The sequence below is a fragment of the Silurus aristotelis genome, assembly GCF_946808225.1.
Source record: "Silurus aristotelis genome assembly, chromosome: 28".
In the NCBI taxonomy this organism is placed as follows: domain Eukaryota; kingdom Metazoa; phylum Chordata; class Actinopteri; order Siluriformes; family Siluridae; genus Silurus; species Silurus aristotelis.
In genome coordinates this window covers 14,093,136-14,111,998 of record NC_139601.1, presented here as the reverse complement: position 1 = coordinate 14,111,998, position 18,863 = coordinate 14,093,136, and the positions used below count along the sequence as shown (strand labels likewise).

General features: G+C 36.8%; 1 protein-coding gene across 14 annotated transcripts in view; it reads right to left on the bottom strand.

Moving 5' to 3' along the window:
* Positions 1 to 18,863, bottom strand: part of dock3 (dedicator of cytokinesis 3) — a 232,888-nt gene that overhangs the window by 46,435 nt on the left and 167,590 nt on the right. For all 14 annotated transcript variants that reach the window (XR_014532300.1, XM_083534341.1, XM_083534349.1 and 11 more), the window contains 9 exons: positions 11,172 to 11,296; positions 10,864 to 11,026; positions 8,804 to 8,910; positions 7,054 to 7,225; positions 6,840 to 6,937; positions 6,671 to 6,754; positions 4,616 to 4,716; positions 4,020 to 4,101; positions 3,212 to 3,382 (listed from right to left, as the gene is read on the bottom strand). Coding sequence is in view for 13 of the 14 variants with exons in the window: in XM_083534341.1 (XP_083390467.1) it covers positions 3,212 to 3,382; positions 4,020 to 4,101; positions 4,616 to 4,716; positions 6,671 to 6,754; positions 6,840 to 6,937; positions 7,054 to 7,225; positions 8,804 to 8,910; positions 10,864 to 11,026; positions 11,172 to 11,296 (1,103 nt within the window). In the remaining variant the exon portion in view is untranslated. The remainder of the gene's footprint in view (positions 1 to 3,211; positions 3,383 to 4,019; positions 4,102 to 4,615; positions 4,717 to 6,670; positions 6,755 to 6,839; positions 6,938 to 7,053; positions 7,226 to 8,803; positions 8,911 to 10,863; positions 11,027 to 11,171; positions 11,297 to 18,863) is intronic.

The window sequence follows — 18,863 nt, the reverse complement described above, 5'->3', positions numbered from 1 at the left end:
TCTCAAAACCTTTAACTTGTCTCATACCTTCATAAATGATAACTGAAATGAACTTAACTATAAATACAAACGTCTGTCAGCAGACAGCAGTCTGTCATAGATAATAGCAAGAATTAAATACTTAATTCTTTAATATATTTGCTATCATCTATGACAGACTGCTGTCATATAAGAAAAATGAAACCTTTCGAAATGTGTTGTTATTGAAAATAAATCAACTTTGTCACTGAAAATTGTCACTGAAATGGCATCACTTTGCTATTATCCTTATTGACAGTTGTTTTGTTTTATAATTTTGACATGTAAAATGGACATAATTATATATTGACTATATTAGTTCTATTAACAGCAATTCAATATATTTTTCAGCACTAACAAATGCCTCTAATTTACCTTCCTCAAGAATAGTTACATAATAATATATCTTTGATCTTAAAAGAAAAAGTAAATTGAAAAAAAAAAAAAAAAGAATTACAAAGAAAACAAAAAGGTGTTCAGATTCGATTCTGTAAATATGAAGCAGACTAAAATAGAAGAGACCCAACATGGGGTTGTTTGTTTAGTCTTGAGGGCACAAAAAGGCAGACACATCAATCTGTCAGTAGACCAGACAAACCTGCCTCTGAAAAAATCAGCCTTGATTCTGGTTTAACAGCAGCTTCAGTCAGCACTACTTCATGCCTAACACCGTGTTTCCTTCATTTCCAAGTAGTTTTTAAGCTTTTGATTTAAAATACCATTTCTTTTTTTGCTATACTTTCTAAACACTTCTAAACATTTTCACTGCCCATAGCCTTTATGTTTATTTGCTGTAGCTATATTTACATATTTATCTGCACTTGTCAGTTTGCACAATGCTGCTATTTGCACATCAGGTAGATATCAAACTGCATTTCCATGCTGTGTACCTGTACTATGCAATGACAATACATTTGAATCTACTGTATATATCTCTGTATTCATCTTGAGTGCTATAGTGGAGCTCTGACCTCAACCCTACTGAACACCTTTGGGAAAAATTGGAACAATGGCTGCACCCCAGACGTCCTCACCTTACATCAGTACCTGACTTTTACCACCGCCCTTGTGCACAAATCTCAACAACCACAATCCAAAGTCTAGAATTTAGTGGAACATCTTCCCAGAAGAATGGAGGTTATTATAACAGCAAATGGTGACTACGTGTGGAATTGGATATTCGGAAAGCAAGCAGAACTCTTGGACAAATTTCTGTTTACATAATGCGCATACACACACACACACACACACACACACACACACACACACACACACACACACACACACACACACACACACACACACACATACAGTGAGGAAAATAAGTATTTGAACACCCTGCTATTTTGCAAGTTCTCCCACTTAGAAATCATGGAGGGGTCTGAAATTGTCATCGTAGGTGCATGTCCACTGTGAGAGACATAATCTAAAAAAAATAATCCAGAAATCACAGTGTATGATTTTTTAACTATTTATTTGTATGATACAGCTGCAAATAAGTATTTGAACACCTGAGAAAGTTAATGTTAATATTTGGTACAGTAGCCTTTGTTTGCAATTACAGAGGTCAAACGTTTCCTGTAGTTTTTCACCAGGTTTGCACACACTGCAGGAGGGATTTTGGCCCACTCCTCCACACAGATCTTCTCTAGATCAGACAGGTTTCTGGCCTGTCGCTGAGAAACACGGAGTTTGAGCTCCCTCCAAAGATTCTCTATTGGTTTTAGGTCTGGAGACTGGCTAGGCCACGCCAGAACCTTGATATGCTTCTTACAGAGCCACTCCTTGGTTATCCTGGCTGTGTGCTTCGGGTCATTGTCATGTTGGAAGACCCAGCCTCGACCCATCTTCAATGCTCTAACTGAGGGAAGGAGGTTGTTCCCCAAAATCCCGCAATACATGGCCCCCGTCATCCTCTCCTTAATACCGTGCAGTCGCCCTGTCCCATGTGCAGAAAAACACCCCCAAAGCATGATGCTACCACCCCCATGCTTCACAGTAGGGATGGTGTTCTTGAGATGGTACTCATCACTCCAAACACGTTTAGTGGAATTATGACCCAAAAGTTCTATTTTGGTCTCATCTGACCACATGACTTTCTCCCATGACTTCTTTGGATCATCCAAATGGTCATTGGCAAACTTAAGACGTGCCTGGACATGTGCTGGTTTAAGCAGGGGAACCTGCCGTGCCATGCATGATTTCAAACCATGACGTCTTAGTGTATTACCAACAGTAACCTTGGAAACGGTGGTCCCAGCTCTTTTCAGGTCATTGACCAGCTCCTCCCGTGTAGTTCTGGGCTGATTTCTCACCTTCCTTAGGATCATTGAGACCCCACGAGGTGAGATCTTGCATGGAGCCCCAGTCCGTAGCCCTTTCCAGCCGTGTGGAGGTGTACAATTTTGTCTCTAGTGTCTTTGGACAGCGCTTTGGTCTTGGCCATGTTAGTAGTTGGATTCTTACTGATTGTATGGGGTGGACAGGTGTCTTTATGCAGCTAACGACCTCAAACAGGTGCATCTAATCTAGGATAATAAATGTAGTGGAGGTGGACATTTTAAAGGCAGACTAACAGGTCTTTGAGGGTCAGAATTCTAGCTGATAGACAGGTGTTCAAATACTTATTTGCAGCTGTATCATACAAATAAATAGTTAAAAAATCATATATTGTGATTTCTGGATTTTTTTTTTTAGATTATGTCTCTCACAGTGGACATGCACCTACGATGACAATTTCAGACCCCTCCATGATTTCTAAGTGGGAGAACTTGCAAAATAGCAGGGTGTTCAAATACTTATTTTCCTCACTGTATATATACACTAATTACATAGTACAATTTCATGAAAGAGCTATTTAAGGGTTCATAGGATAGTTTAAGGTTTTTGCTAACTATTTAATTGCTTCTACTACTAACACTCATTTAAAACCTTTACAAACTTTAATTTCGGGAAAATCACAGATGCCTTTCCTACAGGATGTTAAGTAATTTGATCTGAGGATGACATACAACCTAAAAGTTCTATGCGGTGCTAGGTTCTATCAAGAAAATGATGTAACTTCTAAAAATTCCTGTTTAAAATCTGAATAAAACTCCTAAGAAAACATCTACAACATACCCACAATCTAAAACGTATTTGTAGGGGAAATGTACTAAAAGCAGGGACTATATTTGTTGTTGGACTCTCTGACCTGGGTGAAAATGAGAGTTTCTGAGCTGCGGCTGTCCAAACTCAGCACAAAGCGAATGGACTGGAAGAGCTCCTGGATGCTGGTGCGAAACTGTTCCTCCTCCATACCACAAGTAGCCCGAGAGTACAGGATCCGTGACTGGACAATGAACTTGAACAAATACTCCAGGGCCTGAAAGTCAAGGGTTTTAAAGTCATCTTAAAACAATCATAGAGAACATTCTTAGATTTTACATTGTAAAATATTTTTGACACTATAAAAAACCTCCTTAAGTTTTTGTAAAAGAAGCTGCTATGGGCTCAGGCTAAATGGAAATGCATCCCAGCTACATTATATTTACTGAAATGGGAAAAAAAAAAAAAGCCAGGTGGCATCCCAGCAAGATGCTCTACATCATATCTTGGATGGACAATTCCTCTGCAGGGCAAACAGTGGCTGTGAAGTCAGACTTGTTTAAAAGTGTGTGGGATTTATGAAATATTCACACAGATCCCCTCTGAATTGAATCACAGCTTGACCCGGCATCATGAATATTACATACAGTTTATCTATTAAGCAGTTCCAATCTCATGAGTGCCAAGCAGGGTGACAACTGTTTGCCATACGATGCGTCGTCTTCTATTTGCATTCCAGTGCGTTGTGTCCGAAGACAACATGTTCAACAACCCAACTACAGTACATAATCTGACAGGCGGTAATTACGGGATCTTAATTAAAATTACTCGAGCGGTCCCGTGCCAAAAATTACAAATCACTTAAAAGATTAATTGCTTCAATTTCTAAAACTGGAGTGGATACATGAGCATACCCTCATCGCTTCTTGAATGTGGTCCTGCCGGACGACCTCTGCTGAGCGGTCCATATACCATTTCAGGCAACGTATAAGCTCTCTGGAAGTATAACACACACACACACACACACACACACACACACACACACACACACACACATTAGCCATCTAAAAGTTTTATTTTTTATTTTTTTAAGGAAGTAAAAGTTTCAGAACAGTCTGTGCCGAACTCTTTATTTGACTACTGACTTCTGTTTAATACTGGATATTAATTAAAGCATGTCTTTTTATCCCTTTTTTAATATTTTAATAAGTCACTAATAGCACAATATATATAAAATTCTCCTAATGCTATTTCATCATTGTAAACCTTTAATCAAATCTGGTCCGAATGAAATAAAAATAATAAAAATAATAATAATTTGCTATATAAATACAATTTAACTACTACTAGTACTACATGTATTGTACTACAATACATATTTCTCCACATGAATTACAAATACTAAATAAAGGAGCAGATCAGTAGGCTGAATTTAAGTGAATTGACAATTATTATAAGTATATATTTCTATACCAAGCTCATTTTTGCACCCAACTGTAAACATGCTTACTTATATGCTAGGGCTCCAGCAAAGTGTTTCTGGATGTAAGTGTCCATCACTGGGCGGAAGTGGTAGTATTTGCTATCCCGGAGCAGATTGATGATGAATACCTGGTCAGAGAAAGAGAGCCAACACAAACACAGCTCAGCGAGGTTTGAAACGTAGTGGGGATCAAGCACAAAGCTGTGATTCAGTCTGAAAGGACCGTCATGCATCAGTGCTGCTGTGATCTCCCCTGACCTCGTTTCAGACCAGCGTGAAGTGCCGGCTGTCAGTTTAAAAAGTACAAGGAATTAACAATGTGCAAAGCTTTTTAAACTCAACACAATTATAGTTTTCACCATTGCTGAAGCTGAATCAATCGCTAATATTAATACGTCTTATCGTGTGTATGATATATTCTTTAAATGAAGCAAAGAAATGCAACTTGGTTTGAGTGTGATCTCAAAGGTCTGAACATCAGCCTTGCTATCACCCGGTCATCCCGGGACAAGCACCACATCAAGTAATCCAATCATCATATTTCATACTGTGTATTTACACTTGTGACAGAAATCATTACACATTCACAAAATGCTTTAAAAGTACATTTAATGAGTGCAAATGAATTGAATGTGGCTGTTTAAATCTTTACACATTTAAAAGGTTTCTTATTTATTCATTCATTAATTTTCTCCCGCTTATCCGTAATTCGGGTCGCGGGGGCAGCAGTCTAAGCAGGCCCCCGCCTTCGACTGCTGCCCAATCCTCGCAGCACCGTCCCTTACGGTCCTTCCTGCAGGTGGTGAGCCCACGGGAAGTTCTTATTTATTTATTTATTTATTTATTTATTTATTTATTTATTTATTTATTATTTTTATTATTATTATTTTTATTTTTTTGGTGTATTCTTGTTGCTTTCAGTATAATTTTTTTATTAATAAATACATTTATTTATTTACTTATAAATAATATTTATTTTTGAATTTCTGTTTAACTATTATTAAAAAATTTGATTCCTATTATTTAGATTTATTCCCTTGTATTATTAAAAAAAAAAAAAAAAAAAAAAAAAATTCTCTTTAATTTTACATTTACATTTATGGCATTTGTCAGATGCCCTTATCCAGAGAGAAATCCTGAGAAATTTTATTTGTAATTTTATCACGGTTTAGTCAACACAATGTTTATGTTCCTGCATGTTTCACTGTGTATGGTAGTGGATCTGACAAATAAAAACATCAAAATAATAATTTACACGGCTCCAGTTTGAAAATTTAAATAAGTAAATTTATTCATTAATAATTTTTTATGCATCTCTTGTTTTTAATGAATAATTGGTAATACTAATTTAGTTTGGATTATCACCAGCTATTATTATTTTCAAACAGTTGTCTAGTGCTGCCCCGAGAAGAGGAGAGGTCAGAACCGATTACAGTCTTGATCTGAAGATTATGAGTTCGAAAGGTTGGGCATGGAGCTAACTATGCTTTTTCGAACCTTCGTACCAATTTCTTTTAGCTGCAGCACTAAAAGCAGACCAACTGCAAGATTATCTAGTTAAATAGACTCACATTTAATATCTTTACCACCTCGAAGTCATCAACCCTTAATCATCCACTTTATAAAAGTATGATGGAGCAAACACACTCTACATGGATATTAAATATAATTACATGCTTGGCAATGCAGGTAAAATCATTAGAAAACATTTCTATGAGAAGCCCAGTGAAACGATTTCCTCTTTATAAAGGTATAACAGATGTGATTAGGGCGGTAATAGCCAAAACTCCTTGACTCTTTGTGTTGAGCCCTGAAAAGCTAAAGACTCCCTACGGGATGGCAATGCAGGCAGCTGTGATCTAATAACAGCTGGCTCCCTGCCAGCTGAGACCTACTATTCATCACACACGCTCACAAACACACACCAGCAGCAGCAGCATGGGTATTAGAGAAAGAGATCAGTGATACAAGGGCCTGGAATACACACAAACACAGACTGAATACAGATGTGAAGCTCACTTTGTGCTCAAACGGTTTTCATCTTACAAAATGGGCATAATGTGGAAAATAAATGCTTCCTACCAGCGACTGAAACACCAGAGGTCCATATTTATCTGTGTTGTCATCTAAAATGGAGAACAGTGTATCCAGGATGTCCTGAAGAAACTGAAGAAATTGCAGCGTGGTTTGAATGAATATTTCACACCATTACACTTATTAATATTTTCCAGCTTGGATTTAAAGTGCTTACTTTCACTATTTCCTCTCCACTAACGTGCCTCAGTCGACCCAGAATGTCCATCACGCGATCAGGTTGAGCTTTCCACTTCAGCAGAGCCAGCAGGTCCACTTCAACAAAAAAAAGAACATCAAAGTATTACTGTGTGACAAAACTAAAAATAAAGTCGTCTATCAATCCATAACAAACCAAAGTGTGTGCTATTCAGAAAGTTGTTGGAACATACCGTTCTGTGTGAGCTTGGTGGAGGAGAGCTGAGTGGAGATCCACAGGGTTTCCTTGGTGCTTCGCTGGAAGATGAGGCTGGAGGGAATGTTGGGGCAGCCGTTAAAGTCGTCCTTACTGCATGGTAGGCCCAGATACAGAGCATGGTTGCTGAAGGTTGTGTTCTCGTCACACTGCGAATATGAATTTGGAAGCATAAAAACATCTATTCATTTGTTTTTTTTTTTAAATGAGAAAAGAAAAATTTACCAATTTTACCAGAATTTTTTTATGAAAAGATTTGGCAGCCCCTCAATAAAGAGGCACTCCATAGAAGATAAATGTCTATGCAGCCATAGTGGATGTAATTATAAAGGCAGAAATATTCCTATCACAATAACATAAAAAATAGACAATCTTTAAAAAAGATATATTTATCTTTATATTAAAAATATATGTTTATAAAGATATTTATGTATAAACATATACAGTATGATACATCTGTAAAAACACATATTCAATTATTCTGTGTAAACTGATACTGGTGTTACAGCCTTTGATGTTTCCATTGTGTGTTTTGTGTTTTTGGTCTGCAGGTCTGAGGTCTGATGTTGGATGAGAAGACCTGGATCACAGTCTCCACTCTAAATCATCCCAAAGGTGTTCTATTGGGTTAATGTGCAGGCCATTCAAGTTCTTTCACACCAAACTTACTCATCCATGTCTTTATGGATCTTGCTTTGTGCACTGTTCCACAGTCATGTAGGAACAGGAACCGGCTGTCCCCAAACTGTTTCCACAAAGTTGAGAGTATGAAACTGTCCAAAATGTTTTGGTATGCTAAAGCATTAAGAGTTCTTTCACTGTAACTAAGGAGCCGAGCCCAACTCCTGAAAAACAACCCCACATCATTAACCCCCTCCACCAAACTTTACACTCGGCACAAAGCATTCAGACAAGTCACGTTCTCCTGGCAACCGCCAAACCCGGACTCTTCCATCGGCTTGGCAGACAGTGAAACGTGATTCGTCACTCCAGAGAACACGTCTCCACTGCTCTAGAGTTCGATGGTGGTGTGCTTTACACCACTGCATCCGCTACTTTGCATTGCACTTGGTGATGTAAAGCTTGGATGCAGCTGCTCGACCATGGAAACCCATTCCGTGAAGCTCTCTACGCATTGTTCTTGAGCTGATCTATAGGCCACATGAGGTTTTGAGGTCTGTAGCTATTGACTCTGTAAAAATTTGGCATCCGCTGATAATTTGTATTTGATAGGGTTGATGAAAATGGCTTCATATTTTGTGTCAAAATACTTTAGAGTACGTCAACATAAACTAGTCTATCAAGTAAGCTCTATTACTAAGATATAAACGACATGTTTGTACATTATTTCATGAACCAATTAATCCATCTATAAGACTTGAACAACTTTTATTATCTCATATTTACTGTAAAAGGAATAATTCTTTCTGGATTCCTTTTGTCTGAGGTTTTATCAGTTCCCTGTGTAATGTGCTTTGAATTGATTTTATGTGCTCTACTGCTTAGCTGCTTTTAATACCACTCATGTCTAAGAATAAATTTGAATATTCTGCTGTTAAATTATATATTGAATACTCAGTTGCTAAAAAAGACCTCATGATTAATAACTAAATCTCCATGATAACCAGAGAAATAATGAAGCACACTCTGTGTATATAAAAAGCACATTTTTAAAGATAAATATAAATTAATTCAGATATAATTAGCAAAAAAAAAAATGTTCTGACCTTGTACACATAGAGTTCGTGACACTCATCAGACAGCGTCGTACCGTCTTCCCTCATTAAAGGTGTGAAAGCAAAGCCAAAGAGCTTCTTCTCGCCTTTGTCTTTTGCTGCAGAAATAGGAAGATCTTTTTATTCTTTGCTCATATTGTCATCACAGAAATTACTAAATGTAATTGCAATAAATAATTAATATAAATATAAACAAAACCGAGAACATATACAATTTTAAATAAATAGTAAGTTTTCATTTTGATGGCGGCAACAGGTTACAAAAAAGTTGGGACATTGTGCACCAAAGGTTTTTAAATGGTGAAAGATCTAAAGTACCTGGACATTGCCTTGCTAACAAAAACGCAAGGCCTTCCCTCAAAAAGATGTCTTCTGGATGTAAGCATATTCTGCTCTAAAACCTGTATATACTGTTCAGCATTGATGGAGCCTCTTAAGCTGCCCATTCCACAGGCACTAATGCACTCCCATACCATCAGGGATGTGGCTTTTTGAAGGCTGATAACAAGCCAGATAGTCCCTCTCCTCTTTAGCCCAGAGGACGTTGTGTCAATGGTTTGCAAAAATAAATTATATATTCATCTGACCACAACACAGTTTTTCACTTTGCATCAATACATTTTAAATGAGCTTTGGTCCAGAGAGGATGGAGACGTTTTGGATCATGTTCCCGCATGCCTTTTTCTTAGCATGATAGAGATTTAATATTTGTGGATGACATAGCAAACTGTCTTCACAGACAATGGTTTCTGGAGGTGTTAATAAGCCCATGCAATGATTACAGAATCATGACTATTTTGAGTACAGTATCGCCTGAGGGCCAGAAGATCAAAGGAATCCAATAGTGATTTTCGCTCTTGTCCCTTTCGTTTCTGTAGCTTCTTTGAATATTTGTAATAATAATATGTACTGTGAATGATAACATATTCAACTGTTTTGCAATTTTATGTTAAGTTCCGGATGCTGCCATTCAGCTAGACAGGCTAGCCCTGTTTTGTGGCAACAGAAATGCAGCTCTGTGCAGTAAGACTCGCTGTGGTGGTGTGTGTGTGTTCATATCAACAAGAAATGGTGCAAGAACTCTGTGCTTGTCTTCAGCTACTGATTATCGTTAGTGGAGTTTGTCATTGTAAGATGCAGGCCATTTTATTTAACACGGAAATCCACCACTGCTTTCATTGTACATTCCTCCGAGCGCTAATGCTAAGGAGGCACTGCGTGAACTCTATGGGGCTGTTAGCGACGTGCAGAATGCTCACCCGGGTGGACTTAATTATCGCCTGAGAATTCAACCATGCAAATCTTAAATCAGTGCTCCCAAATTCATCAGCATGTGAACTTTGCAACGAGAGGGGACAACACGCTGGATTTTGTTTACACAAACACGGCGCATACCGTGCATCGCCCCATTCCCACCTCAGCTACTCAGACCACATCTCAGTTATGCTAATTTCACAATACAGTACAATACAATACTCCTTAAAACACAGTCTTTAACTGTATCCAACTCACATGCGCATTCACTTAACTGAACTCAAACACACACTCAATACTTTAGCACCACCCATATCATATTATAATCATATTATACTGTTTACACATTATTATATTTTGTACCTCTCGAATGCTGCTCTTGCTGCTTTTGCATGACATTGTGTTTATGTTTACAAATACAGTCAAGTTCTCTTTTGCACATTGTACTGTATATTAAATTATACAATAGATTTACTAGTCGGCGCTATTTTGTGTTTTGTGTATCTGTCCCACACAAGTGTTGCAGCCATCAAATTCAAAATTTTTCTTAAATGGTACATTTCCTCAGTTTAAACATTTGATATATTTTCTATGTTCTATGTTGAATAAAATATGGATTTATGAGATCATTGCTTTCTGTTTTTATTGATATTTTAACGGGTTGAATTGAGGTTGTATGTATTCTATACAGTATAAATCCTCTACAGTGGCTCAGAATCATTCAGGCACTAATATAGAACCTCAATCACTTCCCAGTTGAATATGTTGAATTTTGCTAAATCATTGGCGAAACTTACTTGAGCAGTGCCTGAACTCAAAGCGTAGATGGGAGCCTCTAAAGCGATCGATGGGAATGGGCAGCTTGATCACTTCATTCCAGCGAGGGCTGTTGTTGTGGTAGAGAACGAGTGAACGAAGTTCACTGATATTCGGCTCTCCTGAACCCAGGCTAATGCAGTCCTAAAGTAGAAAAAAAAGAGTACAAATGATGATAGATTTCTTAAAATATAAACACCACAATTACAGTTAGTATACGCTGTTTTATAAAATAGGCTGTTTTGCCAAAAAATTTTAATAGAACTTTAATGTAATATTTAAAACCTACCTTAAGAATCTCTCCGTCGGCATACAGCACATACACTGTGACCTCGATATTCTTCTGTACGCTTTTCCCTCCTCTCTCAAAGTCGCCTCTTTCCAACGTGAGGTACAAATCATTACGGATATCACCTAAAACATTATCAAAAATATGGGCTCAAGTGAGCATATAACCAATGAATTTTGCTTTATCACAACATTAATGTAAAACCCTTTACCACGCATGATTCACAGCATAAACACTTCCAGAATTAAACAACAGATAGTCAATCCCAAATGGCAAAGCAGATTGATCAACACTGGCAACATGTGCTTACTTTAGAACATGGCGTGTTATAAAGAGACAAAGATTAATAGTGGCTGCTGACGTAGCTAAACTCTGAGGCAAGCTGCAGTATGAAGACAAGGCAATTCTGGTAATAAACTGACTGGTGTCATTATTTTCCAGTTCAAGTATTTTTAGTATGTATCATTTTGAAAAAAACATAACATTTTTAAGATAAGTCCAAATTTGGATGACTTCAGAGGGCTTTTCAAATGATTTTTTGTTATAAATGTTGTTATACTGTATGAGATATGCACACCTGTGCTTAATCACACACACAATAAAAGAGATTCTCGTTCATTCATACATCAATCCAGAGAAAAAGAAAATGCAACGTATGCACTCAGTTTGTGCAGCGCATGTGTTGTTTCCAAGTCTTATTACTCTGTTTGCTACTTTTTAGTTTTTACGTTTTTTTTTTTTTCTAAACCAGTACTGCTTGACCTGTTGCCAGGTACTACGCAACTGCCTTCATTATATGACCATATAATAAAATTCAGCAAAACAAATTTGTGTTCTCCATGTCATCTTATATGATCAAGACCCTCTTATGATGTACTAAATAAAATTTCTAATCTCTTACTCACATGATCAATCAGACCATGTTCAATGCATCAAATCATCAAATGATCACACAAGCCGGCTGTACAAAGGAACAGCAATCGATTAACTGTTCTAATGTTTACCTAAAACATAATGAAATCACAATTTAATAAAATGTGCCCAATCATCGCTACATAATGTCATATTTCATTATGGTCAGTAGTTCACAATTCTAGTCTTGACAGAAACCCAGTGTTTTGTTCCTCAGTCACAGGGCTCACCCACGCAATTCCACCAAATATTTCATTAGCATAAAACAAAATGTCAGGGCTAGCTATTATGTAATATTACTGACGCCAGTCTACCGTAGTGCATACAAACTGCTTTCAACTACTCAGCCCAGTTATTCCCACAGAGCACAGCGCTACTCCTCCGCTTCTTCCCTTCTCTGTGTGTGGGAGAGCCATGCTAACCTCATGCTAATCTCTTCCAAAAAGTTGACCCAACGGCCCACGGTCGCTGCACCGCTGTGTTTTCCTAGCTGTCAGAATGCCCTGAGCAATTTGCATTTTGTTTTGTGTTGTCCCAGTATTGTGCTACCGAGTGAACTCAGAATTAGATTTAGCCTTCAGCAACAAAAACAACAACATGAAAAAAACAAAGGCACAGTTATTCTAGTGCAAGTCTTTTAGACAACATAATGTTAATACAAAACAAATAATTTGTTGTAGTAATGGAAGCTTAGAACATCTGGATACTTGCTTTTACATTTACTTTGTCTGAAATAATACCTACTAACATTGCCCCAGAGCACTGCTTGTTTTTCTATGCCTTTCTTCACTGAATGATAATATTGACATGATTATATATTATATAGTATTATATATATATATATATATATATATATATATATATATATATATATATATATATATATATATATATATATATATATATATATATATATATATATAATATTATATAGACTTCGAGAGTTTATATGTATTATACATGAGTATAGATTGAATGGCCAAATAAAATTAAAATAAAGATTCATTCTCCAGTCTCAATTAATTAAAATTAATTATATGTCCTTAAACTGTTAAATCTGTTGAATAATCTGTCTCTCTATATGCCAACAGATGGCAGCACACACAGTCGCAGGAAGCACCGAACTTCATGAGTCAGTGTGCCCAAAAACACCGTCCTGTGTACATTAGGAGATGTGCAACCGGTTCTTTTCTGAACATGTGCATTGCCACGTCTGCGATTTTATCATAGACACCAAGAGCAAATGTGTAATTCTGCGTGAAATTGGTGAAAATCTGCCACGTAGATGTTTGACAAAAACTAGGCAAGTTAAGTCATTTGATTTGACACTTCAAGAGCGTAACATCAATAAAAGATAACGGGAGATCAGGAAGACCTTCAATGAGCTCAACCCATGTAAATGTCAAAACCATTCGCCAACTTGTGCATGACGATCGTCAAAGAACAATCCACAAAATTTCCGCCATTGTCAGTGTGTCATACGGAACAGTTCAGGCAATCCTCATATGTGATTCGAACATGCCATGTGTTGCTGCCAAGTTTGTCTCCAGGCTGCTGACCCAGGAGCAGAATTAACATTGTGGCAAAGTCTGGCAAAAACCTCTTCAGACGACTCGTCCTTCATGTCGAGGATCATTACTGAATGGGTGCATGGGTTCGACCCGGAGATGAAGCATCAGTCTTTACAGAGAAAGAAACTATCATCTCCATGCCCAAATAAGTAGAGGTAGGTCCACAGCTCGACCAAGTGCATGCTCGTTGTCTTTTTCGACATTTGTGGCATCGAGAATTTGTCCCCAGGGCCAGACCGTCAATTGCGAGTTGTACTGGCAGGTTTTAAGGTTGTCATTTGGCCAAAGTAGCACGCTGTAGCACGCTGGTCTCAGACCTTTTGGATAGCACTTCATAAAATAGCAGTGTTTTGTGTGAATTCTGGCTCTGACCATATGCTATTTCTTAAACTCAGCAACCTCACAGAACTTTGTTGTTTGTTCAAGTTTACTATATTTTCTAACAAATGTCATCAATTTCCGAGCCCTTTATATCTGACTAAACAGCTCTCATGAAAGTTAAAAACCTCATGCTTGCTTTATTTTTGTTTTAAATCCAGAGATCCAGAGATCCTTTTGTAATCCACTAGTCTCAACAGAATTTTTGTAAATAAAAACCTCTTATTTGTGTCTGTATTTCTATCTGTATCAGAGCATAAAATCTGTTCATTCTGGACTCATTAATGTTCAGCTTTATCTCTAATTAAACTATACTAAAATCTGAATATTAACTGAATATCATGTGGGATGTCGGTATAAATTTGAGCCTACATCTTTCAAAAAAAGAACCATCCATACCTGCAAAAGTAATGTGTAGGAATTTATGAACCAAGACATTTCGATGCTTTTTCCACATATTGTAATGCACCACCTGTTGTTTTGTCTGCAGTAAACACGTCAGTCACAATTGTACATCAAGTCCAACAACCAAAACACTTGCTGTATGAAATGGCCGTGCAAAGCAGTAATCATTGTGTGTTACTACCGAACACATTCTACATTCAATGTCTGCAGGTGTCTGGACCTGACAAAATCTTGGTTTATATCATATAAATGATCATTCCAATTGTGCTGCTTACAAATGCACAGGAGGAGCACATGGAAAAGGCTCTAGACCAGTCTAGACCGAATTAATGTTGAATCACAAATTTCTTTTTGTAAAAAAAAAAAAAAATGGGTAAAATCATCAAAGCTAAAATATTTACTTTAAAAATATAATAATTATTACATTAAAGTTTTATTAAAATTAAAGCTGAAGTTCATGTAAATGTATAATAGTCCACCTGATAGTAAAAAGAAAATGTATGAGACTGCAAATCCATCAAAACAAAAGACAAGTGTGAACAAATTAATAAATTGTGCAAAATCTAAGTTTGTTATGATGCATAAATCTTTTTGAAAAATTTTAAAATATATAAAAATAGTTCTAATTGTCTTAACATAATATAACTAGCGTAATATGATTGGTTTCTATTGATAGTTTTGCTCCAGCTTTGCTGCTAGAACATTAGTTATTGTAGGTTCACTGCTGTTTCATAAGTAAAAGTAACTATACATGCATAAGATGAATTTATTTTGGTAAAACAGTATTAATATCAATATTAATTTTAATTCTTTAAAAAATGCCCTGCTACTAAAAAAAGTAATCAACTTCAAGAGTTACATTTTCTTGTAGATTTCATTATATAACACCTTTGAAATTCTTCCAGTGTGCTTTTATGTTGGTCCTGTTTTGAATTAAATCAGTATAATTTATTCAAAAGACATAAAAAAAAAAACTTCAGGCAGGTTTGAATTGATCAACTGCTCCCAGCTCAGTAAAGTCTACTGATTCAAGCTCTAACAACAGACAGAATCGGGGTTAGATATGAAAAGAGTTAATAATAATACACAGCATAAACATTAGATACAGTATAAAATCTTTTCTAGTGTTAATGAATTAAGATTAAGCAAGCAGCGGAAACAAACTCAGGCTTTTGTGTCACACTTACAATCCTCTATCTTCATTTCTTAAAGGTCACCATGAGAGCAGAATTGCCAGTGTGAAAGGAGAAAAACACACAAATATGATTTCAAAACTTGAAATAAAAATCAGTAAATCATTGTGCTTTCACACAACAAAACATTAGTTAAAATGTTTTGGTGTTTCATAGGGGTTTAAAGTTTTGTTTCTTTGGGATATGAGACTACAGATAGTGTCTAGCATTATAAGTCATTTATTATGCCGCAAGAATTCTATAGCTCTGGTAAATGAAATTTGTTTAAGTCTATAATTTGTTTTATTCTATTATTATATATTTATGAATCTATCCTTAATATATAATGAACTCAGAACAAAAGACTTTGAAATAAACTAGCAAACTGTCTCTTCGAACAATAGCTAGCTACACTATGGGTGACACTCTTTTGTTGACACCTGACCTTTAGATTCATGTGCTTCATGAACTTCCTGTTCCACATTTAGTCCCCATTTGTTGTTATAAAAGCCTGCTTTCCTCTGGGAAGATCATTTACTAGATATTATACTGGGTGCAGTCAACATTCCAATCCATTCCAAAGGTGTTCAGTAGGGTTGAGGTCAAAGCCCTATAGCACATCTCTCAAGAGCTTCCACTCCAACCCATGTAAACCGTACGTCCATGGAGCTTGCTTTGTTCACTTTGTCAGGTTGAAACAGGTTTAGGTCTCATAGTTCAAGTGAAGGGGAAATGTAATGCTACCACATACAAAACACAGCCTATCCATTTGTGTGCTTTCAATTTTGCGGTAAAACTTTGGAAAAGAATGTGCCTGAATACATGTTTCTATATAGTGTATGTTACATCAGCTTTGAACAGTAGTGAAAATATATTTTGGACTGTGAACCAAAATATCTAGCTGTTTTAGATGAGAAGTCTCAGTTGCAAATATATAACAAAAAAATGTAAACAGCAATACCTTTATATTAACACAATACAATTAGGAATATTTTCAACAATATATAAATAGAAAATCCTGCTGACTCCAATTCTTCAGTCAGTTGCTCGAGATGCCTGGGTGTTGGCTGTGGTATGCTGCATGGGGTGCATTTTTCCTGGCAAAGTTCTTTTCACTGATTACATTTGATAATACAATTTCAACCTTGATGGGTGAGGAGGATGAGCCCAACCCCCAGGCCACAGGCAGTAAAATAACACTGAATTATTATATGAAGAAGAAAATGATAGCAATCAATTCTATGGCATTCAGAGTCACCAGAAATCTTTACCTCAGTAAAGCACCATCATCAAAACTGAGAGAACACCTACTGAAGAAGAGTGATTTACCTTGTTCTAGTAGAGCTCCATAAACATGTTGAGACTCAAAGCACTTTTGTACGTCGCTCTGGACAAGGGCGTCTGCTATATGTCACATATGTAAGTGTAAATGTGGAGTCTATGCCGTGGTGATTTCAAAGTGTTCTGGAAGCCCAATAGAGCACGAAAAAAGTTTATGTCGTTTTTAGATTTAATGTGTCACCCATATGCACTGTCTATCTACTGCCACATATTCTACAGTATTAGTGAATGTATGCTATGCTGAAAATATTGATTTTTTGGATTATTCCTCATGCTGATAATTCTCCATAGTGATCCAGTCATAATCCTGGCAAATTATTTATAATACTGTGTCAAAACTGAATCATAATTTGGGACCATATGAAACATTACATTTCCAAAAGTATGTAAACAACTGGCTAATCGCATATGCTATATTTGCTAGTTGACCAATGCATTACAGATTTAGTCTAGCTATGTTTCTATAAAAACTCTTTTGGGAGGGCTTTCTACTAAAAACTATAGTAAATTGTGAGGATTTGCTTGATTTATTTACTGGAGTATTAGTGAGATCTGTGAGATCTCTGTGGTGGCCACACAAGCACTTCCACTTCAATCTCCAAACCACCAAATAATGGAGTCACCAAGGGTAATGCCATGATGGGACAGGCTTGAATTCCAAAAAAAGAGACCTTTAATTGATAAAGCACTTTTCGACATTCAATACTATTGTGCGTTTCAAACCTTGTGGCAACAGTTTCGGAGAAAAGCAGCATATGAATTTGATGGTTACTTGTCACATATATTTGTCACTATAAGGTATATTTCCACTGCATTCCATCTCACAAAACACAAATCTCCCAAATCCCATAATACATAGTTTTCTTCCAGGCATTATAGTGCAATTCATTCCAAGGCCTTATTAGAAATGCACACATAAATACCACTTGGTGGTAAGGACTCTCCAGGCTTTCCTGACTTATTGACATTTCAAAATGCAGCATTTGCACACAACCTTAGCCGCGATTATAAATGGCGTCTTTCAGATGCTAACGATGACAAATATAAAGCCAGTTCTTTATCTGGCTCAAATAGAGAATTTTGAGAGGATGGCCATGCATAATTGAGGGTGCTGACTAGAATATAGATTGAGAGAAACTCATATCCCATCAATCCACATCCATTTGAAGGGAACAGACCCTGCATTGGGGGAAAAGAGTGCCTAGGTCCAATCAGCACATAGGGGTTCCTGTCAAATGGATTTTTTTCAGTCTGAGGATTTGTGGCAAGGAAGTACGATGTGTGTGTGTGTGCTGCAACTCCAAATGGTGTGAGTCAGAGATCCTGAACTGCACACCGGTATAAATAAAGTTAGACTTAATAATAGCATAGGTGCCATCCCCCTGGGCTTGCTGCTGAGTCACAGGGATTGCACTTTTTAATGTGGTCCATCTAACCATTTAACCACTAGGTCTAGAATAGAGTGCACATCCCAGAATAATCATTCTCTCTTCCCCTTTCCGTTAAACACAGTTCACTTTTTTTTCTATTATATGCTGTGGTTTATGTTATAATGACAGAGATAAGCTTGTATTATTTCCTGGGCTGTTTCATTTGCATATTTGTAATCTGCATAACCTGACAACAGTTGTTCAAAATGTGCTTAAAAGTAAGGTCAGCGAGTTTAAAGCCAGAATGTGAATTGTAAACATATTTGGAGGTGTTCTCCTGACATTGTGAAAGCTTGTAGTACAACAACTGTTCAAAGGAAAAACACAATATTTTGGCTGCCTCAGCATTTATAGACCCTCTCCACCCAAAAAAAAAAACGCCAACATTGCCCAATCAGGTGAAGAACACATAACAGGAACCTCAAGGCATTTAAGGGAAACACAGTATAGAAGACTTTAGCTAAATCTTACACCTTTGAAATA